At 40.7% G+C, this 25,626-nt stretch overlaps 3 protein-coding genes across 6 annotated transcripts in view; 1 reads left to right on the top strand and 2 right to left on the bottom strand.

Annotated features, from left to right (window-relative positions):
- Cebpz (CCAAT enhancer binding protein zeta) overlaps window positions 1-995 on the bottom strand; it is a 4,070-nt gene extending 3,075 nt beyond the window's left edge. Inside the window, 1 exon segment of the mRNA XM_021217979.2 lies at window positions 841-995. Within this exon segment, the coding sequence (XP_021073638.1) occupies window positions 841-972 (132 nt within the window). The 5' untranslated portion in view covers window positions 973-995.
- Window positions 996-1,074: 79 nt separating this feature from the next.
- Ndufaf7 (NADH:ubiquinone oxidoreductase complex assembly factor 7) lies at window positions 1,075-11,374 on the top strand. Of its 3 annotated transcripts, XM_021218021.2 has the most exons (10): window positions 1,075-1,143; window positions 1,438-1,601; window positions 2,789-2,869; window positions 3,825-3,935; window positions 6,462-6,675; window positions 7,622-7,680; window positions 8,204-8,314; window positions 9,295-9,438; window positions 10,457-10,630; window positions 11,027-11,374. In XM_021218021.2, the coding sequence occupies exons 1-10, from the start codon at window positions 1,107-1,109 to the stop codon at window positions 11,240-11,242; spliced, it is 1,311 nt and encodes a 436-aa protein (XP_021073680.1). In that variant the 5' UTR covers window positions 1,075-1,106; the 3' UTR covers window positions 11,243-11,374. The 3 variants fall into 3 exon arrangements, with proteins under 3 accessions (XP_021073680.1, XP_029387479.1, XP_029387480.1); XM_029531619.1 differs by lacking the exon at window positions 3,825-3,935; XM_029531620.1 differs by lacking the exons at window positions 1,075-1,143; window positions 1,438-1,601 and adding an exon at window positions 1,159-1,402.
- Window positions 11,375-13,322: 1,948 nt separating this feature from the next.
- Prkd3 (protein kinase D3) overlaps window positions 13,323-25,626 on the bottom strand; it is a 72,352-nt gene continuing 60,048 nt past the window's right edge. For both annotated transcript variants that reach the window (XM_021217613.1, XM_021217612.2), the window contains exons 14-19: window positions 23,684-23,790; window positions 21,201-21,362; window positions 20,521-20,619; window positions 18,459-18,726; window positions 16,519-16,604; window positions 13,323-15,900 (exon numbers count right to left, since the gene is read on the bottom strand). In XM_021217613.1, the coding sequence (XP_021073272.1) occupies window positions 15,727-15,900; window positions 16,519-16,604; window positions 18,459-18,726; window positions 20,521-20,619; window positions 21,201-21,362; window positions 23,684-23,790 (896 nt within the window). In that variant the 3' untranslated portion in view covers window positions 13,323-15,726. The remainder of the gene's footprint in view (window positions 15,901-16,518; window positions 16,605-18,458; window positions 18,727-20,520; window positions 20,620-21,200; window positions 21,363-23,683; window positions 23,791-25,626) is intronic.

Below are 25,626 nucleotides of genomic sequence, written 5' to 3' on the forward strand. Positions count from 1 at the left end.
AAAAAAAAAAAAAAAAAAAAAAAAAAAAAAAAAAAAAAGGCCGTATTACAAACCCAGAACTTCATTTTTTTAAAAACTATCACATCTGAATTATTACACTATTATCTGGCAAACTCACAGATATCCAACAGGAAAACGTGCCAAAGATAGGTACACCATAGGGAAAAGGTTTTTGAAGAACCTTCCTCAAGATGGGAAAAGATTCTCCATATGACAGCCACAAAACCCAATGGAAATCGCAATGAGCGATGCACGCGTACTGCTTCAGGCGAGCAAGGTTAGAGGTTTGTATGAGTGGGCAGGGGATGGCTCTGTGGGGCAAGTCTATGCCAAGCGAGCCTGGTGACTTAGGTTCGAGCCGCGGAACTCACATAAAGGAGAGAATCGATTCCTAAGTTGCCCTCTGACTTCCACACGAGTGTACCTACAAACATACAGCACTCCTTCCAATAATAAAAAAAGTGCTTTGTGAGGTAGCGTAGGGAGGAAGAGGCACTTTCATAAAAGGCTAATGTCAACTGGCAGGTCCTTTTAGCGACTTCAATCCAGCCTTTTAACCTAGCAGATGTAGATGGCACACACAAGTCCTGTTCAAAACATTTGTCCACGTGGTTAGAATCCGATCGCCTTCATTTTAACGAGGCACAAACCCAGGAGAAAACATGCAAGCCGAATTGTTTTGTTTTTTTTTTCTCCACTGAAGCGCCCTAACAGTAAAAGCGTGCGGAGCGCTCAGAGCAGGTCGGACGCTGGGCTGCGGGTCCCACCTTCCCGGCAGCCCTGAGCATCCCCTTCCCCAGAGCCTGCGGCCCTTACCTTCGTGCCTCCCAGGCGTAACACCTCCTCCAGAGAGAAGCCATTCTTGGCCTCGTCGCCATCCTCCTCGTCTTCCTCGTCCGGATCTTCTGTCACCTGTTTGGGGCGCCAGGGCTGCTTGGCAAGGAACTCCAAAGGTTCCTGGTCGGCCGACATGGCGGGCCGGACACGCGAGCGCAGCCCGGAGCTGACTTCCGCTTCCCGGTGACGCACTTCCTATTGCGAGGGCCAGTCAGGAACTACCCTTCGACTCCGCCTCCGGGGCGGAGCCTGGCCCCGGGGTAGTGGGAATGAATGCTTTGGCGAGACGCTGCGTGGCCCGCGCGGGTGAGAGTCCCCTTGCAGGATCCTGTTTCCATGGAAACCGCGTGGCGCGGCTCCCTGGTCCCTCGGTTGCTTCCTGGGGCCGGAGCTGGGAGCTGGTCGGCAGAGAGGCTTGGCTGTGTGGAGGGGCTTGTCGTCATGGGTTCGGTGCATGCCTCCATCGGGTCCTGACCTTGGGGCGAAGTTAGTGATGAACGAGGCATCCTCGCAAGCTCTAGGCTGCTTGCTGCGCGGCTAAATGAAATGGAGATTTCTAATGCGGGTGTGTATGTGTGTGTGCTTAATCGTGTTTTTCAGGCATTCCCTGTATTTGGAGAGGGAAATGCTTCAGCTCCGGGAATGAGCCGGCAGAAAGCAACCAGGTGACACCGATGCTGCGGCATCTTATGTATAAAATAAAGTCTACAGGTCCCATCACTGTGGCCGAGTACATGAAGGAGGTTTTGACTAACCCAGCCAAGGTAAACGTAGGGGGAGCGTGAACCACCAAGTGTCTGTACAGAGAGGAGCCCGAAGGCCTCTAGAGCCATCAGGTGTTGAACCACCTCCGAAGTCCTTGGAATGTAGTCTAGTCTGTCATTTGCGTTAAAGGGCAGTGCCAAAAAAGAGGTCACGACAAATTTCTGCGGTGTTTAGGTGACAGAATGTAGTTTGATTTTCCTGAGTTAAAGAAATGATGATTTTTCTAACCGGGGGTTGTGCATTTCCACTGTATGTATAAGGGAAACTCTGTATGTATGAGGTTGAACTTGAACTTGCAGCATCTTATTTACCCTCCTGAGTGCTGGGATTCTAGGTGATCTCCACCTGCCTGGCTAAAGAAAGCTTTGAGTCTTTCTTGAAGGTTAAGCATTATGGTAAAACTTGGGATGTGAAGGTAAGACAAAGTCATCTCCCTAGATAATTAAACCTTGTAAGAAACGTGTTGTCATAGTTAAGAATAAAGCACTGGATTTAGTTTTGGGTTGGGAGTCTTTGGAGAGAGAGGTCAGTGAAGATACTGTTTGAATAGACTGAATGGATGCCAGGGAGAACTAAAATGGGAAGAAAGTGAGACTTTGCATTGGTATGGAAGTATAGACAAGCAGGGCCATTGTTTTACCTTTTTATTGAGACACATTAATCATATGAACATTGTGTAAGTCACGGGTATATAGTAGGACGTCTCTCTCTCTCTTTCACTCACACACACACACACACACACACACACACACACANAGAGAGAGAGAGAGAGAGAGAGAGAGAGAGATGGATTTTCATACGAACCACATTTATTTAAGTTGCACGATGGTCAGGAAAAATGGAGGACCAGAGTATCGGCAACAGGCAGGACTAACTGGGGAGGGGAGGCTGCAGGGATGGTGAGAATCTTACCGAGTTGACTGAGAGTGGCAGAGGGCAGGGAGTAGAGAGATGAACATGTCTGCAGCCCTTCTACTTGAGTAATTGCTATTCGGTGAGTTCTCCATAATGACTGCCACTATGTAAAATCTAGGTTCAGACTCTGTCCTTATCTTGGTTACTTCAGAAGGGAGAACTTTCTTGGTAAATAGTTACTTCACTGTAGGCATTGCATAAAATTTTGGAGGAGCACTTTTGAAAGATTTATTTGAAAATTAATCTTTTCCACTTCTTCTCTTTTATTCAGGGATATTATGTGCATCATGATATGCTAGGAGAAAAAGGAGACTTTATAACTTCACCTGAAATAAGTCAAATCTTCGGAGAGGTAAATAACCAACATGTAGACCATAAAATAAATGTTATAGATACTTGAGAATAGACCAAGAGATGCTCACCTTTATAGTGTCTTATGGTGTGTGTGTGTGTGTGAAGTATCAAATATTTACAACTTAGAAAGAATACTTGAAAAACTCAGATTTCACTATAGAAAAAGAAGAGGAATCTACACAGTGGTGACACACACCTTTAATCCCAGCACTTGGGAGGCAGAGCCAGGCAGGTTTCTGAGTTCAAGGCCAGTTTCGAGACCCTGTCTCGAAAAAACGAAACAAAAACAAAAACAAACAAACAAAACCAACAACAACAAAAAGTGGAAGCATGTGAAGGACAAAGGAAGATAGAAAAGGTTTGAGAAGAGGAAAGCCATTTACAATATGATTGAATAGGGGGTGGGGAGAAAGAAAAGGGGGCGGAGCGTGAGTGAACTAGAGCTCACTGCCAGCTATGACTTAACCAGATTACAGTGGGGTCTCCCTATAAGAAACAGAGTTGTGGTTCATTTACTTCCCTAAAAGTGCTTTTGATGACTTAAAAATAGGAAATAGTACATAAACAGAAGTGAAACCTAGGCTTGAGAAAGTAAATTATATTTAAGGGTTGTGTAATAGTGGAAATCACGAGTAAGAAGAAGTGGCATAGTTTTTCTGTGTCCTTTGGTTCCCAAAATCTCGTACCATTGTATAAGTGACTGCTTATTCGTGACATGGGGCTTAGCACCCTTCACCTGATAGTGAGCTTCCTATGTAGTCTATGTCCTGACAATCCTAGTGAAGTTCCAGTGCATTCAGATCTGTGTGTGCATGTGTGTGTGCATCTGTATATATCTATGTATGTCCAATAACCTATATTGAATTATTTGTAAACGTTTTGATTTTTGGTATAAAGTTTATATTTACATTGAATTTTATGGTATAACACTTGAATGTTTTTTTTTGTCATAGCTACTAGGGGTATGGTTCGTTAGTGAATGGATGGCCTCCGGAAAAAGCCCAGCATTCCAGCTGGTGGAACTTGGCCCAGGTCGGGGCACCCTCACAGCAGATATTTTGAGGGTAAATAATAAAAGAACATCTCTTAAATCCTTCTTTCTGTTTTTGAACTAGTTTTCAAATTTTATTAATCTGGGTTTTCAGTCCTACTTTCTAATCCTTCTATCTGTCAATGTCAGATGTCAATGTCCAATGTCAGAGTAATGTGGAGGTCAGATGCTGACACTGGTGACTTCTGCTATTGGTTTGTACCTTACTCTTTGAGACAGGATCCCTCATTGAGTTGGAAATGTGCTGACTCCCTAGAAAGCTCCATCCTTCTCCTGCCTCTGCTTTCCCAGGATTGGGTTTAAAGGTGTGTGCCAGCAGGACATGGTCTCAGGGATAAACTCAGGTCTCAGGCTTGCACAGCGGGCTCTTTACCAACCAAGCATCTCTGAGCCCTAGTGGGGGATATTCTTTTATTGCTTTTTCCTGTCATTTTACCTAGAACTCTATAAAAATATTTTAAAGGGATATGTAGTAATATTTATTAAACTTTAAGCTTTTGCTGTTTTGAAACTCATCAATATTTTTGAAGGCAACTTGTATTTTTTTGACAATTTAATGTAAAAATAGAATCATTATAGATTTAATTTTTTGATAAATGATTTTTTTGAAATTAGGAATTGAGTCTTTTTTAATGACAAATAAGAATACTGATTATATTTTAAATAGAAAAAAAATCCCACTCATGAAGTTTCCAAGGCTCTATTTTATATATTTTTTTAAATTGACAGCCATTTGAATATGAAACTTTTTTTTTAAAGATTTATTTATTTATTATATGTAAGTACACTGTAGCTATCTTCAGACACTCCAGAAGAGGGCATCAGATCTTGTTACGGATAGTTGTGAGCCACCATGTGGTTGCTGGGATTTGAACTCTGGACCTTCGGAAGAGCAGTCGGGTGCTCTTACCCACTGAGCCATCTCACCAGCCCGAATATGAAACATTTTAATGAAGTTTTTAAATAGTATTTTCTTAGCTAGGTGTGGCAGTGCATACTTTTAATCCCAGTCCTCTGAAGGGCTACAAAGCATCCCAAATAGCATAGCTACTTTATTTTACTTTTAAAAAATGATTTATTTATTTTATGTGTGTGAGTACACTGTCACTGTCTTCAGACACATCAGAGGAGGGCATCGGATCCCATTACAGATGGTTGTGAGCCACCATGTAGTTGCTGGGAACTGAACTCGGGATGTCAGGCAGATCAGTCAGTGCTCTTAACCTCTGAGGCCTCCCTCCAGCCCCCTATGATAGCTATTTTAAATTTGACCTTTTGTTGTTGTTTAAATTTGATCTTTTGCTGTGTTTAAATTTGACCTGGAGTTGTTGCTTCAAGGTTTTTTCATATACAGTTTGATTTCAAAACCAAAAGAAAAAAAAAATCTAGGTCATATGTTTAGTCTGTATCTGCACACTCCCAAAAGTAGAGGAAGCCACATGTGGCAAATGGGCCACTGAGTTGCTATAGGTTGGTAAGAAGTGTATTTCCTTTTCCCCTGTATTTTTCCATAAAGTAAAAACTGTTGTACAGTGAAGAAAAAATTGAAAATGTGTTTTACTCCCAGGCTCAGTCAAACCACCAGTGCCATTTAATTTGGCTCAGAGGATACAGTTTCATCATGTCCCCAGAGAGGTTTCTTTAACAGACACCAGGTTTTATTTATTAGATCAACCCTGTATTTTATTTTCTTGGACTTTTTTTCGAGTACTTGATCTGAAACATTGTATGGATGCTAAATAATCTTCTTCTTCTTCTTCTTCTTCTTCTTCTTCTTCTTCTTCTTCTTCTTCTTCTTCTTCTTCTTCTTCTTTTGTTGTTGTTGTTGTTGTTGTTGTTGTTGTTTTTTCAAGACAGGGTTTCTCTGTATAGCCCTGGCTGTCCTGGAACTCACTTTGTAGACCAGGCTGGCCTTGAACTCAGAAATCNGCCTGCCTCTGCCTCCCAAGTGCTGGGATTAAAGGCGTGTGCCACCGCCGCCCGGCTAATCTTCTTATTTTTAATAGTCAATTGTTACTCGGAAGCCATATTGTAGTTTCTTACATAGATGGTGCTTGTTAGCTCTAATAGAATGTTACTGGAGAATGACCTGGGTCAGGGGTCAATCTTTGTTGTGTTTCAACTATACGGTTGTGCTGAGCAGGGAGAAACCCCTTTTACTTGACACAGTGTGTTTGCTGGTGCGTGGTGGTTTGGCCCTCGTAGGCTCATACGTTGGTATGCTTGGTCTTTCGTTGATAGAACTGTTTTGGAAAAGATTAGGAAGTTGCCTAGTTAGAGGAGATATATCAATGGGGACGGGCTTAACAGTTTCCAAAGCCTACACCAGGCCCATTCCCATTGTCTGCCCCCAGCTTATAGGTAAGATGTAAGGTCTCAGCCACTGCGCCAGCGTCATGTCTGCCTGCCTGCTGCCATACTCCCCACTGAAACTAATCAAGCTCCGGTTGAATGCTTTCTTTTCTAAGTTGTCTTGGCCATTGTGTCTCTCCACAGCAACAGAACAGTAACTAAGACACAGTCTTCTTTTTTGTTTTAGGTGTTCAGTCAGCTTGGGTCTGTGCTAAAAACCTGTGACATTTCAATACACCTTGTAGAGGTGAGCCAAAAACTAAGTGAGATTCAAGCACTGACACTAACTGAGGAGAAGGTCCCTTTGGAGAGAGATGCTGAATCCTTGGTGTACATGAAAGGTGTCACAAAGTCTGGGATTCCAATCTCCTGGTACCGAGACCTGAAGGATGTTCCTGAAGGTAAAACTTCACATTGATTAAAAGACAGAACTTTGGTCAGAACGCTCCACAGCTGTGACAGCTGACCAGCTTTTTCCTGCAGTTTCATAGTTACCACTTCCAAGCTCCTTACCTGCAGAGAATAGCTGATTCTTCTTTCTCTAGCAAAGAACATGATAATAGGATATCACTTAACACAAAGGAGTGGTATATTTCATATTTTATAATAGAAACCCAAAACGCAAACCTCTGTACTCTGTAGTGTTCCCTTTATCTAGGAAAGTACTGATGGTGAAATGCCCCGAAGCAGCTGAAGAAAGTGATGGTAGATGGCTAGTCATTAATCTCTTGAAAAATCTTTAGTTGCCCAAAACGCAAGCGAAGTGTGGTGGTTTACCAGTCTAGGAATCTGACAGTGTAGAGACAAGGGCCTCAGCAAGACACCAAAAGCCATTTCTGACCTCAAGTTGACATTTCTTCACAGATGATAAATTTGACTTGCCATTGTTTTTGGGCTTAGTGATGAGTAGAAGACTTAGCTGATCATGGGGTATTTCAGTTCTCAGGCCATTATGTGCAGGATGAGGAGGAACCGTTTGTGTGTGTGCTGTTTAAGGTGAGTTTTCCATAGTTCTTAACCTCCGTGGGGGTTTAGCAACCCTTTTATAGGAGTTGCATATCTCATATTCTACACATCTGATATTTAAAATTTATAACAGTAGCAAAGTTAAAGTTATGTAGTAGCAATGAAATGTTCTGGTTAGGGGTCACAACATGAGGGTCTGTACTTAAGGGTCTCAGCGTTAGGAAAGTCGAGAACCCCTGGCCTGGCTGGTGGCATGGAAGCATCCCAGGTTTCAGTGCCGAAGAATCAGGCACTTTTTTTTTTAAAAATATAGTTAATGTTCAATAGAGTTAATTGTCTTGAAATGCCAAATAACTATTTTTTTCTTGTACTTTTAAATAGGATACAGCTTGTATCTCGCACATGAGTTTTTTGATGTTCTTCCTGTGCATAAATTTCAGGTATTGTTGGGAAAGTCCTGTTTATGGTTAACCAAAGGCCTTAAAGCTGTGCTAGTGAACATGGTGCTCACCCACTGCCTGCTCAAATTAATATTATGTGGGATGTTCATGACTATGATTGAGAAGCAAGTTTCAACCAGGATCTTATTTTCCTGGGAACATTGCTGTGAATTCTTGTGGACATGAGAGAGCCTACGATGGGGATGACTGTGTCATGAGGACTTGCTGACAAGTGCTTAAGTTACAAGACTAGAATTTCCTATATCCATTCCATGAGAATTTGGGTTTAGTGGTAGGCTGTATCCATGGCAACCTCTAAGGCCATGTAATGTAGTAAGTCTAAGTAAGTCTCCTGTAATGTAGTCATTTGTCACAGTAATGTCTTCTTGCTCATGCTGGGTTTGACTCCATCTCTGTGCAGCCCTGTGCTGCTTGCTTCTCTGATAGCTCTATTTGTTATTCCTTCATTAGGGCATCATGTTTTAAGTGCTTGCAGATACGTATTTTCATGTATCTTGTTTAGAAAACACCACACGGATGGAGAGAAGTGTTTGTGGATGTCGACCCTCAAGCTTCCGATAAACTGAGGTTCGTCTTGGCGCCTTGTGCGACCCCGGCAGAAGCCTTCATTCAAGTATGAATTTGAGTTTTTCTTCTAAGCTTCTGTTGCTGCACGATAGTCCAGTCTGTTTTCCTAGTTGCCAGTTTAGTTCTCCCAGTGGGAAGCTGGAGCACAGCACCAAGGTACTTTGTGGTGGCAGTCACAGTGGCAGTCCAGAAGCCCTATGGGCTACACTGTCTCTCATGTCATCTTGCTGTGTAGGAAGATGGGGCCTGTAAGCACTTCCTCAGCTCAGTGCCTCCCCCCCCTTCCCTGTGTGAAGGCAGTGTGCTATGGTACCCATGGTAACCACTGAGATACTTAGCAGCATGTTGTGGTCTGTGTGTTCTCATTACTGTCATCAGCGACAGCTGTTGGGTTATCCTCGAACCCAGACCTACCTTTGACCCCACACTGTGAACAGATTAACTGCTGTTTTCTCTTGCTTTTAAGAAATGGTCCCCAGAGCTTTCTATCTTGGGACTGCACTTAAACAAAACAAAAAACCAAAGATTTGTTTTTTAATACATTGGTGTTTCACCTGCATGCTTGTTTGAGGTTGTGAACTGCCATATGGGCGCTGGGAATGGAACCAAAGTTCTCTGGAAGAGTCTCCAGTGCTCTTAACTGCTGAGCCACCCCTTTAGCTCCAGGGCTATGTTTAAAGGTTCTCCAAATACCACTTGGTTCTCAGGAATATCTGAGCTTTCCATTTATTGCCTTTTCTCCACCCCAGAGAAATGTTTAGTTTCTAGATCTTAATTAAGGATTTCCGAAAGTTTTCAGTTTTAAAAACAGGTTTTGAAAACATACCTTCATGTTCTTTATGTCTTCAGTGTCCACCTTGAAAGAAGCAAGTTCTGTATGCTGAGAAGGGTATCATGAGAAACAGGGCCAGACCATATTCAAGTGGGGTTCATCATAACTAAGAGAATGTTCACTGTAAAATGTGTAAGACCCTAAGGATGCAGCTCTTCTGAGTGATGTAGTGAGTCTAACTCTTCCCTTGCCAGCGTGATGAAAGAAGGGAGCATGTGGAAGTATGTCCCGATGCTGGGGTTATTATCCAGGAACTGTCCCGGCGCATTGCATCAACTGGAGGTGCTGCCCTGATTGCGGATTATGGTCACGATGGAACAAAGACAGACACCTTCAGAGTATGTGTCACACAGGGCATGCTTTTTCAGCATCTCTTTGTAAGATCTGAAGTTCACTGAATAGTTGTCTTAGCTTAGCTTTTATGGGATCTAATTCTGTTGCATTCATTTTTAAAATTAATATTAATTATGCTGTTATAACTACCCATAATTTCAGATCTTCCAGTCATTCTTAGCCTGTATATGCATTCAGCCTAGGAAGCATTGGAATATAAAATTTGAGAAAGAGTCTCTTCACATTAATGTTTCAACCCTGCCTTCATTTAAAAAAAAAAAAGCTACTTTACATGTTTAGCCTAGCTAGTACAAACTGTTTTAACATATTTTTCTTCCCATATTTTTCTTTCACCCTTCCTAAACATTGTTTTGAAATGTTCTTTAAATATGACTAGCCATGTTGAATAGTCTTTAATTGAAATATATTTAGCTAGAGGCTATTACTCATTTTCTAGATCATTGGTTCTTTCTAACTTTATTACTGCTAGGAATTTTTGCTGGGTCGTGGTGGTACAAGCCTTTAGCCCCAGCACTTGGGAGGCAGAGGCAGGCGGACTTCTGAGGTCAGCCTGGTCTACAGAGCAAGTTCCAAGATAGCTAGGGCTACCCAGAAAAACTGTCTCAAAATGAAAACCAAGCAAACCAAAAAGGAATTCTTACCTGGGAAACTCTTCTCTAGGGTTATGGTAGAGCAGCTCTGGATGGAGCACATACCATATCCTCAGGCTTTGTAAACTGAACTACCTAGGCTCTGATAACCAGAACTTGTCCACAGCATTAATGGGAATGCTAACTAGCTTTATGTTAAAGGCAACATCCTTAGGCACCCCAACTTCATATATTCTACTGTGTTTTCCATGTGTTACTTTGAAGAAAGAATGTTACTGAGTAGTCTAAACCACAGACTTAGGACATACTTTTCGCAACACTGACAATGTAAAAAATGGATTAGTAGGAAATCCTTTCTCTACTCTCAATAAAGTTAACCAAAACAGAATAAAAACTCTTCTTTACCCTCAAGGGGTTTTATGGACACCAGCTTCACGATGTCTTAACTGCTCCTGGAACAGCAGACCTGACAGCTGATGTGGACTTCAGTTACCTGCGCAGAATGGCACAAGGAAAAGTAGCCTCTCTGGGGCCAGTGGAACAGTGGACATTTTTAAAAAACATGGGTATTGATGTCCGACTGAAGGTAATGGTTTCTCTCAGTAACACTAAATATCTTAATTTCAGAAATGACTTAAATTGAGCTATATTAGTGTCAATGCTATTGTAGCAAGCAGGCTTCAGGTATAATTTCTGCTTGCCAAGTTTCTATGTGAGGCTGATACACCCAAGAGAACCATGTTCATGGGTATGAATTCATAACTCCTCTTCCAAGCACACGTAACTATTGTTATGGAGCACATCACCTGGGATATCTGCTAAAGATGCAGACGTATACATTTGGATCACAGCATTCTACAGTTAGAAGACACTGTGATCCCATCTGGGGAATTGCTCTACTGGATCATTTACATCATTAGTCCTGCACTGGGGAATTCTTTTCTTCTGGTGATGTTCGTTAAAGGCCTTTCCCCCCCTTCAGGTTCTTTTGGATAAAGCAGGTGAGCCATCCATGAAGCAGCAGCTCCTTCGGGGGTATGATATGTTAATGAATCCTCAGAAGATGGGAGAAAGATTTCACTTCTTTGCCTTGCTACCTCATCAGAGACTTAATGGGGGGAGTCAAGGAAGGAATGCCTGCCAGTCAAGAACCCCCTCATCCTCTGTAGCTGGGTTTGATGAACTTGTTTGGCAGTGATATTTCAGCTTGGACTTTTATTCCTCAGTGGGCCTTAAAAATTAAAATAAACAAAATTCACTTTGCATATTGAAGGTAACATAAGTATTCAAACTAATATCTCTTTTCAGTCAATAAAAGTAGCCCGTTTATATAAATACCATCAAAATGGTAGAATGTTGAAGGTTATAACTAACTCTTAGTATAATTGTTTTCAACCCAGTAAAGTGGTTTATTGTGAAATTGTTTCCTTATCATTTTACTGTATTTCTTTCTTTCTTTTTTTTTTGGTTTTTCGAGACAGGGTTTCTCTGTATAGCCCTGGCTGTCCTGGAACTCACTTTGTAGACCACGCTGGCCTCGAACTCGGAAATCCACCTGCCTCTGCTTCCCAAGTGCTGGGATTAAAGGTGTGCACCACTACTCCCAGCACTGTATTTCTATTTAAATTTTAAGACCACATATGAGCACTGATTGGTTTGTTAGAAACTGGAAATAAGGTAAATGGCCACTCTAAGTCAACAGATCTGGATACTTGTAAAGGGCAAAAAGCAGTGTATTCTGATAGAAGGCTCTCTTAGGGTTATTAAATGGAAGAAGTCAGATATGAGTTTCTAGAGTTAAGATCCTGTTTTTGCTAAAGGAAATAATTAAGTGAATATGTCAGATTAGACTTAGTTTTCTGTTCTGTGGTGTGCACAAATGAAGGAAGAGTGACTGGGAAGGAGTCAGCAGCTTTCCACTCTGGAAGCAGGATTTGGAAGGATTATAATGCTTCTGTGGATGAACGTAAAGAGTGATAACACAAATATTAAAGAAGTAATAAATAAAAGGCATAGTTAGAAAAACCTGCACAAAATCTGACTTTTACTGAAATAAGAAGAGTAATGTTAACTATTCAGGAGGAGCAATTTTCTAAGCTGAGCTCATTCTCAGATAAATACACAATTTTAGTTGTGTATTAAATTGTCTGTAGAACTTTTTCTATTACTACTGTAAATGGGCATTCTGGGGAAGTGCTTATCAACAGCACAGTTCTATGAGAGACTTAGGTGGACATGGGATTAGCCATGTCTCAGCCGTATGGTTTGGCTGTATTGTGAAGTCATCGGTGGAGTGCTATGTCATTTATCTACTGCTGCTTCTGCTTAGCTGAGAATGGCATTGTCATTCTGTCTTAGTCTGTAAGAAAAGAAGGGATGAAGCCGTATTTAATGGTGTGTTATGGTCTATGCACATTTCAGCCACAACACCTACAGTTTCAGTATGTAACCTGTGACTACATTTAGGGCATTACATTTACATGTGAAGGTTTACAGCAGGCATTTTTTTCTCCATTGCTGCCCAACTTTGTTTTTGAGAAAGCATCCCCGAACTCAAAAGCTCCTTAATTTGACCAAAGATTGCATCTCTGTCCCTTCTGTAGCAATGCCTTACTGGGGTTATAGACATGTAACCCCATGGGTGCTGGGGATCCAATCTGAAGCTCTTCTGTTTGTGCAGGAGGGACTTTATCTTCTGAGCCCATTCCCCAGCCATATGCTCCCAGCCTTAGACCATTCCTCATTGCTCCGTTCTGCTTTTCTATCTCTAAAGCCTCCATTTCATGTTCTTTTGTTTTTCAAGGACCAGACTAGAACATTTGAAAGAAGTAAATACTGACAGTTGGCTCCTCCCACATACAGAATTGGTTTTACTTTTTATAATTAAGAGGGAAGAGTCTAGTAGTGGCTTCTATCTCAAATGATGGAAATTTGATTTTTCATGAGACCTTTGATTTTTCTAAGTCTTTTAGTAGTTGCAATAGTTGAATACCTGGGATAGTCACTCAAATATTTAATTATCATAATTCTTTGTACTTGTATTCCAATAAATGAACCCTCTAGATAATTATCTCAAATGCGGTATACAACTGAAATGACTTTTTAAAGGGTCGTCTTTTACAGAGGATATATAAATATAGTCAGTGTTCATGTAGCGTTGGCTATATTCACAAAACTGTCCTATTACTCAGGCCTCAGGAAATATTATAACCAAATAAAACTCTTGAGATCCTTATACTAGAGATAGTCTAAGGTTTTCACATAGGAAAGTATGATGATAGAGAAATACATTTTATTATCAAGTTTTGAGAATATTTACAAAAAAGTGGGATGTAACAAAAAATATAAAACGTACTAAACAGTGTCATTATACACTACTTTGAAAATTGTCACATGTTTCTAAGAAACAATTACTTTTTATGCAAACACAGCTTGGCTTTAAGACAATGACCAAAAGTTATGCAGGTTAAACAGTGGAGTGGCTACTCAACTCCAGACTATGACAGTGCCTTTACAGTCTCTCTTTAAACAGCACAGGGCTTCAACAAAAACAGAGTGCAATTAATGTCATGGCTTTTAAAGTCTGATTATAGAAGTACAACAAACCAGCAGTCACTTCAGTTAGTTCTCACCTCACATGGTAAAGCCACAGTGGGCTGCCTATTGACACACAATAGTTCCACCTTGTACATATTGGTCAAGTAGACTTAGAAGAAATGGAAAAATCCATTCTTAGAAGCTTCTTAAAATTACTCTTCACAACTGCTGTATGAAAACCATTACAGAGACAGTTTGGAAAGTCTTCTGGAAATACAGATGTACAGTACATTGTCAATGGCTGGGACGGTTAAAGGGATTTGGGATATAGGCCTGGGTTTAAATCCATAATTAAACTCAATGCACTTTAACAACTAACCCTGTGCTTCAACTTTAAGTGTGCTTACTCATGTGGCTATTGTGAGGACAGTTCAAAGCATTAACATTTACAACCGAGGCACCCCTATTGTTTGTCACTTCACGGACATTTGTAATTTTAGACAGATCCCTGCAGCTGCTTCCTCATCTGGGACGGCACTTAGTTTTGGTCTGTTCACACACGCACAGTTTTTCCTTTGCCATCTCAGAGCCCGTGGTAAGCGACAACCCTGGCATTCCAGATTGTCAGAAGTGGTCACACAGCCCAATCTTTACAGCCACATGGAGGAAGGCAGAAGGAAGAATTTATGGTGTCCACTCTACAGACTGAGAAACTAAGTGCTCAGACAAATGCCACCTGCTCAGCCCAACAGATCTATAGAATAAAGACACTTAGGCTTAAACCCAGGTTTTCAGATTCCAAATTCTTGCTCTCAGCACAGAAAAGGAAAAACAAGAAAAACCTGTTTTTGGTGACTAGTGTGGAATGAAGAAACAAATAGCTACTGTATTTCTTACAAGAGGGTGGTCCAGGATCTTTCTCTTTGGGTAAAGCACAGGTGGGACTCTCACTAATGTGGAAAGCTGAAGGGCACAGAACTCCAAAGTTTTTTGAATTTGGAGGATTTTGGATTTGTAAGTCAGAGATGCTCAACTAGTGTGCAAACATTTCAGTATCTGGAAAATGAAACCTTCCTGGTGTAGAGCAGCTCAGATAGGGATATTGAACTTGTATTAATAACTACTACGAAACAGCTGGCTGCTGGGGCTGAAGTGTAAGAAGTTCTTACTCTTTCTCCATCTGCTGTACTGGTAATAAGGTCCCACCTCAATAAACTAAGCTTTCATGTTTGACTTCAATCACTCCTCCAAACTGCTCAAACTACAATGCTAATTTAAAAACACTACATCTTTCAAAATCCCATCCAAAGGCTAAGGGAAGAAGAAAAAGTTAACTGCTTGTTGTATAGTGCACCCTGTATTGGCTTTCCTCTCTAGTATGTAATCTTGTCTATAAATTATTCAACTCCTGGTGAGGATAAATTAGTTAAATGCAGTTATGCCCACTGACTGTTGGCCTACTGTATCATGATGGTGTCAATTGAGAACATACGTGTTCAGAGGCAGAGCTGAGTGAGGATCAGCTATTTTTATTCATTTGTAACACCAACTGTTCAATTATCCTAGTGACTATTATAACATGGAAAAGGTGACAACTTTTCTATCATACAGACCATATGTAAAGATGCATCCACCAAGAGGTCAGCAGTACAATGTTCTGTTTATAGGGTCCAGGATGAATCAATGCCTCCAACAGTGGACAAACACAAAGTCCTTACAGCAAACCGTATGTTGTTAGCCTCATGGTTACTGCTTAACTGCAAACCTGTTGAATAATCAACCTTATAAGCAATAACTAGACAGTCATAGGCCTTTAAAACAAATGATGTAATAACAGAAAAGGAGAGGTAAAAGAGATAAATTAAGTGCTAACTCACATTGTGCTAATGTGAAGGATTAGGAAAAATTACAGAACCAGTTATTGCTTATGCTATAAAAATTTATAAAGTTCCATTTTGACTTTATTACTCAGTTTCCCTTCGTGTACCTACTCGTTATGAGCTACAGAACAGATGCCACCAAGTCCTTCTACTTCCTCACGGTGCTGCCACCTTGCAATGGTAGCCTGCAGAGACCACCAGTCATGCAGCAAAGTATCCGTTCTTGAAGTGAAACCCTTCCTTATTGAGGATGGCTCATTGACAACTAAGGGTCTTCCTCCATGTCATCTGGGTTGGGGGCCATAATGAAATGCTTTGGGTATTCGAGATTGTGCGTGTATGCGTGTATTTCCCAGCGAGCATCATCGCTTTCGTGTGTAATGTAACGTTCTCCAATTCGAGTTTCAAATTCTCTGAGGTCAAGCCAAGTCTGATAGTCCTAGGAAAAGAAAATGATTGTGAACCATAAACAGTATGCCAACAGACCCTTCTTGTTTATAATCTTAGTTACACAACTGGCAACTGCTATTCCTAAGTTCTAGTATTTTAAACTGGCAACGTTAAAGGTGATCTGAAAATCTAAAGTCTATTATCAGGCTAATGTATTGAACAGCCCAGAAGTGACTTGTTTAATGTTAACTCTACTCCCCATTTCCTACAAAATAGTTGTACAGCTTCTCTGCTCACTGTTAAGTGTAGGCTTTTGGTCTTATAGAACAAATGTCTGTAATAACTCATGGAGGAACCGGCCAAACAGAGAGAAAAACTTTTAGTGGACATTTAAAGTAAAATATAGTGAACAGTATACCATGTTAATTTTAAAAAATTCACAAATAGCTAAGTACTTATGAAAGGCTACTTAATTCATTGTTTCTGTTCCTGACTTGAGTGACAGGCAGCCCTTGTGCAGAGCCTATGCCACGGCACAATAATGACTACTAGATTATCCCAGGCCATGTGCTGAACCTGTTCTGTTGCTCCTAGGCTGGTTCATCGGCGAAGACAAACTCCCAGGAGAGGAAGATGCAGAATGCTTTTTTTTGTTTGTTTGTTTTACCTGTAGCCAAGGATGACTAAGAGATTTGTCAACACTGTAACGTTTTCTCATCTTCACTTGAAGCAAGTTGTTTATCAAGTCAATTGCTAGATGAAAAGCAAAATTATATATATGAGTTTTGGGGTACTGAACCCAAACCTATGATTGTGCCTGCAGGAGAGCAGATTGACTCATGTAAAGATGGCATGGACAAAATCTGCTTCTCAAGTATACAGAACTGAATACACAGAAGTGGCCCATAAATGCTTCCTGTAATAAGTATGAATGCCGACTTTTACATTACTAAGGTGGCGGTCAGTATGGTTACACGCATAAACTGAAGCTGGACTGCCAGGCTGAGTTGTGCTACACCACAGCAGGATATGGTCTCTGCTAACCTAAGCTGTATCTTGATTTCCTCATCTACACAATGAAACTGTTGTGAAGATGAGGTCAGCTTAATATAAAAGCTTAGAATGTGTTTAGCACACGGGTTCTAAGTATTCATTACTTATTACTTCATTATTTGAGGATGAATAAAACAGACTGGTTCCAGATAGGTTTTCCTCTTGCAATGATATCACAAAGCTCTCCCCTGACGTGGTGTGAAAACATGGCAGACGTCACCCTTCTTTTACAGATATCCTCAGAATGAAGTGGAGACAACAGCAAAAGGTCCCACTGTCGGTTTTAGCAAACAGGTTAGGGGTGGTGGCATTAAAAATTAAATTAAATTAAACAGGACCAACTTCATTCCTTTCCCTTTTTCTCCCCACCCCTTCCCTGAGAAAAGGTCTTGTACAAAGCTTTGAAACCTCCACAATACTGGGATTCCTAATGTATGCCGACAGCCCTGGCTCATTCTTGACATGTATAGGAGGAGGCATTACAAACTGAAAAGCCTTCACTCGTCATGAAGACTATAGCAACAAGCTTCCTGTAAGAGATGAGAATGACTGAACAAATGAACTGCAGATACAAAAGCTCATTCTAGGTATACAGTGCATACATGTCTATTCAAGGAGTTTACAGTGCTGTTCTGAAGACTGGAATAATCAGTTAGCAAAACATATCCTTAAGACAAAATGCTCAAGTGTTAGCATAAGAAGATCTTTAAAGTTGGGGGAGGGGGATAGGTCAGGAGGACACACAGGCCTCTCAGAAGGTAGGCTTTGAAGAATTGTAAGAGGCTTGTAGGAGGGGCTGTTGATTAGAGGAAAGACATGCAAAACACAGAAAAGAGTTTAGGAGTACACAACAAGGTTTGTGTGAGAAATGGAAGGTGAGGCCCAAAAGGCTCTTTAACGAGGGCCACATCAGAAACCTGTAGCAGCTGTGGCTAAAGGGAAGCCAATACATGAAACAACTGTTTCTACAGATGGATCCAGTAGCAGTGACTGAATAATCAGAGGTAAAAAGACACTTTAGTAGTTTCTGGATGAGGCTGTTGGGACCTGGGTTACTACCAAGTCTAAAAATTTTGAGAAAAATAAGAGACAAAACAGTTCAAAAGTAGAGTATTTGGCCTTGCACAGTGGCACACATTTAATCCCAGCACTTGAGAGGCAGTGGCAGACAGATCTCTGTGAGTTCAAGGCCATCTAGGTCTCCATGGTGAATTCTAGGTCAGACAGGTCTACAAAGTGAGACCCTGTCTCAAAAATAAAAATTAATAATAGAGCCGGGCGTGGTGGCGCACACCTTTAATCCAAGCACTCAGGAGGCAGAGGCAGGCGGATTTCTGAGTTTGAGGCCAGCCTGGTCTACAAAGAGTTCCAGGACAGCCAGGGCTATAGAGAGAAACCCTGTCTCGGAAAACCAAAAAAATAAAAATAATAAGAAGAAACTAAATAGAATAGAGTGCCCAAAGACTGATACTCAGGGAGATGAAGGGACAGGATGATTTTGATCACAAAGATTTCAGACTAAAGGTGAGAACCTGAAACTTAATTCTCTTTTACCTTCACTGGAAATTTCTCGCCATGGATTTGGTGGGTACATAAATGCAGCATTTTGGATTTGGTCATTTATATCTTCATCTTCATTGAATGGGAATGTGCCACTGAGGCTCACATAAACGATGACTCCCACCGACCACATGTCTAGGGAACGGTTGTAGCCTTTGCTCCTGAGAACCTCGGGGGCTAAGTAGGCTGGAGTTCCTACCACTGACCTCCGGAACGACTTCTCACCAATGATGCGGGCAAACCCAAAGTCACACAGCTTCACCTGGAAGTTGAATATGTAAAAGCTTATCAAATAATGTATCAATACCCATCCCTAGATATGCTCAAGGCTTAACCAAAGGTGCTGACTATACACAAACAGCATAGACAGGCAAAGTGAAATGCCATTTCCCCAGGGGCAGACATACATTTGAAGCTGATACTACAGCAGTAAGAAGCGCTATCCTAGCACTTATTTTAAGAACAATTTGTACTCTATGGAGTCATGGAACAAGGATTTGGTTTTACTGTTCTGATGAATTGGATGGAGGATACTGATCTTCAATTAAGGAGCCCCCTGTGATGGCTAGTCCTGGCTGTCAACTTGACTACATCAGGAATGAACTACAATCCAGAAATGGAGGGCATACCTATGGTCCAGATCTTGAGGCTGGAAGGCACAGGCTTCTGACCCAGATATCTTGAGGCATAGTGGCCAAGAAAAATTTAGGCTCAGGCAAGGTAGTACATGCCTTTAATCCCAGAGACTGAGGCAAACAGTTATCTGAGTTCAAGGTAAGCCTGGGACAAAGCAAGTTCCAATGCACACCTTTAATCTGGGCCATACTTTCTGCTGGAGGCCTACATAGGGACATTGGAAGAAGGAAGGCTCACTCTCTTTGCCTGCTTGCACTTACCTGCCAGCACATCTGTTGGAACCTGCTTCTGCAGAAGACCAGCTGAAACAACGAGCCTTGTGGGACTGAGCAACTACTAGATTCTTGGACATCCCACTCACAGCTGCCCATTTAGGGTTAGCTGGACTACAGATTGTAAGTCATCACAAGAAATTCTCTTAAAATATAGATATATTCCATGTGACTCTAGAGAACCCTGACTAATATACCCCTTTTCTATTTTCTGTAAAAATTGTGTTTCAGTTTTGAATCCTAAGTGTCTAGACATATCAAAGTATTCACATGTTTTGCTACAGGAAAAATAAGCTACAGTATTTCGAAGCATCCTTCATTTTGCTTAATCTTAGAGTATCTATTGGCAAGGATGTTATGTACCAACAGGTCAGTGAACAAGACTTATAGATGACAATGAACAGTAGACAACCTCTGGGCTGGAAGTGCTCTCTGTGCTGACAGACTACTACTCCAGTTGGTTTAGAGTTGAATAAGGTTACATATGAACATGACCACAACCACTACCATGTTTTCTGGAAGTATGATGGGCTTAGCAAAGCTCAGGACACTGACTGTTACATCAATTTAGATTGTTTTGGTTACTAGTGATTGCAGCTATGCCCAACAGGCAAATGCCAAGTACTTCCCAGAGGCAATGCTCCGACTGACAAAGTAATTTAGGAACTGTAAACTGGGAGGGGGGGTTGGTGTCTACACAGACATAGTGCAGACAACTGCTAGAGAACAGAGTTGGTAGCATATTCAAATGCTGCTTGCTGTTTCTAGTATATGTCACATGACACATGTCTTATGAATAAAATTTACTGAGACATAACTGAATTTGGTTCTATTCAGATAGTTGAAGAGCTTAAACAAATGTATGGATGTAAGTCTCATATACATAATTAGAAACTCAGATCCCCCCAAAGAAACCCCAAAGTTTGTTTCTTGAGACTTATTTAAATCTGAAAAAGTGTTAATAAATACCAGCAATATTAATAAGAAAGCTTGGATTTAAGTGATTTAGCTGTTGCCCTCAACCGGCAGCCAGAGACTACAATGGTGTGTGTGCAGGGCTCTGTTTCATCAGGAGTTCATCAGGAGGAACTTTTGTAAGTTTTGTTAATTCAGAAATGCTTCTAAATCAGGTTCTGAGAATGCCTCACCTGAGGAAATGGCTCTGCGGATGCAAGCAGCACATTTTCGGGCTTTAAATCACAGTGCACAATATTCTTGAAATGTAAATTCCTCAAGGCAACAAGTATCTGTTAGGGAAAAGGTTTTGAGGAGCAACTGAGAGCAAAGTAAGGCGACGAACAGGTATGAAAACCACCCTGAACCCCTGACTTTCCATGCTAACCTACGACCTGGAGAGAAGATGCATGGTATAGAGGGTGTGTGTGTGTGTGTGTGTGTGTGTGTGTGTGTGTGTGTGTGTGAAATCGGTTGTCCTTGAGAGGACCAACTTCAGTTCCCAGTACCCACAAGACAGCTCCCAATTGTTTGAACTCTAGTTCCTCTGACCTCTTCTGACCTCCACCGGCACCACACATGTACATACATGCAGGCAAAACACTCATACCCATAAAATAAAAAGAGAATTTAAAAGTAATCCTACTCCTGCAAAGGGTTTTTTTTTTTAAATGCCTAGAAAATCAGCTAGACTCCAATGTGACTTCTTGAAATGTATAATAATTTCAAAACTCTACTATATTTAGTCAAGATGTAGCTAAAAGTATCACTGTTTCACTTTTATTAAGGCTACCAATCCTTAGTTTCCCAATATATCAAAACAGGGTTGTTTACTTCTCTTAGGTTTACTGGTTTCAAGGTATAATTAAAATACCTGTGTGACCATGAATTTAGTAATCCGTTCTGGAAGTCGACTCTTTTCACTGGACAGAATCATTTCCAACATATCTCCATGAAGCTTTTCCATTACTACGAAGACTCGCTCTGGGGTTTCAAACATACATTCCAGGTTTACAATCCCAGGATGGTGCAGATTCTGAAGAGAAGTGGAAGGGTATTTGATGGTCAACTTCAGTAGAAAACTAGTCTTACCACCTAAAAGACTACAACGATTATATGAAGAAACAGAAAGATAAGAAAAATAGTTTACTCTCACCCCTCCTCAAAGCTTCCTTGTGTATTAGACAGAGGCCATTAACAGAAAGGCACAGTTGGTCCAAACGCTGACCATGGGGTATCGACACCGACCGACACACCTACAACACAACCCCTACACTGAAGCTCGCAACATTGTGCAAGAGCCAGAAGAGCAGAAGCCTGTTGTGAGAGAGTGCCTGTACATGACAGGGAAGCTGAACCCATGAAATTCAATAGTATGGTTGCCTAAACTAGAGCTGTAAAATGACACCACCAGGTAGCATGCCAACGTGGTGGGAAGTCTCAGAAGGCCTGTCCCCAAATGAAGAGCCGTAGGCAATTAATGACTGCTGAGAGAGGGAGTCGGGCTGCTCCAGGGACAAGCCCCTGGTAACCGCAATCCCAAGCAGTGAGCCCTAGACACACAAAAGCAATACTAAATGAAACCAGCAGACTGTATACATAAATTTGCATGCTTATATACAATAATTATAATAAAAAAGTTTAGAAAGTAAAAACATATAAAATAAAAACTACAATGAGAATCACAGGTAATTTTTCAATTACATACTGGAAAATAGACTCACTGAAGGGAGAGACTATCTTCTATGAATCCCACTGTCTTCTTTGCAAGGTGTTTTATATTTTAGCTTAGGCTGGCTATGTTACTTTTACATACCTCCTTCTAAACACAGGACAGACCCACTGACCCCTGGACTCTGTGTGTGTGTGTGTGTGTGTGTGTGTGNGNGAGAGAGAGAGAGAGAGAGAGAGAGAGAGAGAGAGAGAACACACGTAGAATGGCAGCAGGAATGTAAACTATAGTAAAGCTACATTCACTTCATGGGAAAGCCTACCTGGAGTGCTCCCTGATTAAATCCTATGAAATAATTTCAGTAAATAAGGTATTATGCGGAAATTTTGTTTTACAAAGTACTTGTGTTTCAAGTTCACACTACATTCTATCTCACATTTAAAGCATGTTAAAGTTCATCTTTAAACTATTTACACATATAGATTTTGTTGAGTTCATACACTGTCAAGGGATAACCAAAGTCACAATTTTGGACACACACGAACTCTCTCCCTCAAATACATGTCTTAGTGAAAGCTGAGTATCTAGAGACACCCTAAAACATCTAATTGTACACGGATACAAACAAGCAGTATTCACTGCGTACATTAAATTCCTAAGTTAAATATTCACTCTAGGGCTGTTTGTGGTCAAAGCCAAAGGGAAATCTTAGATGAAGATCTTTATGTTCACATTGTCTTATGTATTAGTTGGACAGCAAGATTTCAAAAGTAAATATGAAAAACATCAATAACACACTCTTATACAGAGCCTATGTAAGTGATATTAATATTCTACCTAAAGTTGACTTTGCTGGAAGCAGGTTTGATAGGAGCCTGGGGACTGCCTGATCAGGAACTTTTGATTATCACTTCTCTGAAAACATGAAGTGATTGTTACTTACTAGCAATAATAATGTAAGAAATGTATCACTGACATTTGCTTAAACTCACAAAGAAGATAAAAATATTAGGTCAAAGGAAAAAATGCAAGTACTTTATGTGATTTACATTTTGCTGACCTATCTTTAGAATATGCTTTAGTAAGTTGAGCATGGTGGTGTGCATCTGCAATCAAGCATTCACGAGATTTAAAGCCAAAAGACCACCAGGAGCATGTGATTTATCTTGGGCTACATAGCAACCCTTGGCTTCAACAAAACCAAAACAACAAAACTCCCAAGCAAACAAAACTAACACCACCAAACTTTTAATGAAGTAATGCAGTACAGAGACCTGGAATTAACAGAACAACACATGACTGCTAAAGGCACACTTTGCTTTAATTAGTGTTTATTTTTAGGGTAGCTAGCATACTTATATCATATCTGAAAATCTGATGAATAATGTCATGACAAAAATACAGCAGAAGGATCAGTATCTCTAAAGGAATTAAAACTGAATTTCCCTTTATTATTTTTAGAAATTTCACTCAGAAAAAAAAAATCTAATCAAACTAGCATTAAAAGTAAAATCATAGCAGGGCCCTTAAACTTTTATACATTATAATCATAATATAAAAAAGACTTACTGTTCAGTATTCAAAAGATCCGAACAAATCCCAAACCTATCCTTGTCTGCGTCATCTAAAATATTCAGTCCCACAAATCAAAATTCAAGGCTACGTAAGCCACTTTTAAGTTTTACCTGTAAAATAGCCACTTCATTCCGGAGCTGACTTTCTTGCTTTGTGGGGAATCTCATTTTATCAATTACTTTAATAGCCACATCCCTTCCAGTCTTTCTGTGTTTTCCTGTTAAAGAATAGAAAAGAATCAACTGGTAACTCACATTTAACAGAAAAGCTGCGTTGACAAGTTGTCCACACACTGAAATTTTATTTATTCTTGCATTTTCGTTTGTTCATGTTCTTTTCCACATTTTAAGAAATGTGATGCTTTCCTCTATAGTACTACCTGTAATAAAGGCGATTTCATGACCTGAAATGGCATAACACCTTTATGGCCTGCTTGCTGAGAAGTAACAGATCACAGTAAATAAGTGACAGATTTAAGTGCCCTGACCAAGTCATCGGAGTCTTTCAAGATAGAAATAATGTACTAATGAATTTTAGTCTAGGTTCACTAAGTCAGCAGAGTGATTAAGTACAGCAAACTCTCAAACTCCAGACCTTTACATTCTAGGTATAAGATAAGTATATAACAGTATCTCTTTCATTCATTAAAACAAATTATTTACGTTGTATTAATTAAGTGGGGTCACTGCTGAAGAGGTGAAAACAGCAGGCACATTTCTTCCTTTTTTTTTTTTTTTAAAGTTTTATTTATTTATTATATGTAAGTACACTGTAACTATCTTCAGACACCCCAGGAGAGGACATCAGATCTCATTTCGGGTGGTTGTGAGCCACCATGTGGTTGCTGGGATTTGAACTCAGGACCTTCAGAAGAGCAGTCAGTACTCTTACCTGCTGAGCCATCTCTCCAGCCCCCAGCAGGTACATTTCTTAGCTTCATTTAACACACACGTGACTTGCTCTGTTTCAAATTCTGACTACTTTAAAAGACAAGGTTTGTTTGATAAGATGACGCCAGTACTTCAGACCAATTACTCTTCCCTTAGTGAGGTCTCCCAGAGATCTCACTAGTATAAAACCAACAAATCTGAAGTTGTAAACCACAGACGTGTGTGTGTGTGTGTGTGTGTGTGTGTGTAAAACCTACACATTTTCTGGGTGAGGCATAGTTCCAAGCAGATACTTGGAAAACAAAACATCCATCCCCAAGTCTACCCTGAGAATTCAGCAGGAAGATGAGAAAGACCCAGTGCTACAGGCTCTCTGGCAGGAGGATGCCCGCCTTAAGGCAGGGGCACGGATGAAGCACAATGCAGATACTCAGATGAGCAATAGGATGGTCAGAAAACACATAGAGAGGTGGTTCTCAACCTTTGAGAATGCCTTTGGGGGGGCGTCAAATGACCCTTTCATAGGGTTCATTTGTATATTAGATACTTAATTATAATTCATAACAGTAAAATTACAGTTATAAAGTAGCAACAAAAATAATTTTATGGTTGGGGGTCACATAACAAGAAGAAGTGCATTACGGGGCCATGTCATTAGGAAGGTTGAGAACCACTGCAGTAGAGGTGGTCCTTCAGTTGAGGCTGGAAACAAACACATGCTAATGAAAGGAATAAAGGATGGAGAATAGTGCAGAGGTAAAATACAGGGGCATGCAAGCATGCCTGGAAGAAAGAAAAAACGAACTGTAATTAGAATGGAGGTTACATAAGCAGAGATTGCAGCAGCCTGCACACTCTAAGAACGATGGACACGGAGCACAGACAATGGGCTTCTGAATGTCCTCACACTAACATCTGATGCTAATTTTCTGAAAGAGTGGTGTGAAAGAAAGGGAAGACTGAAGGAGGAATCAAGGGTTTCACAGCCTATCTGGGGTCACAACTTACAGAGTTATGTCATGACATGCTAGTTTTAATTAATTCCAGTAAGCCTATGTGCAGTGCAATTCAGTTTACTAACTTCATTGAGCTGATGTCAAGATTTTGAGATACAGATGCTAAATGGTTTTATCAGTATTCTTAGCCACAGGACAGAGTAAGAA

The sequence above is a fragment of the Mus pahari genome, chromosome 18 (assembly GCF_900095145.1).
Source record: "Mus pahari chromosome 18, PAHARI_EIJ_v1.1, whole genome shotgun sequence".
Taxonomy (NCBI): Eukaryota; Metazoa; Chordata; class Mammalia; order Rodentia; family Muridae; genus Mus; species Mus pahari.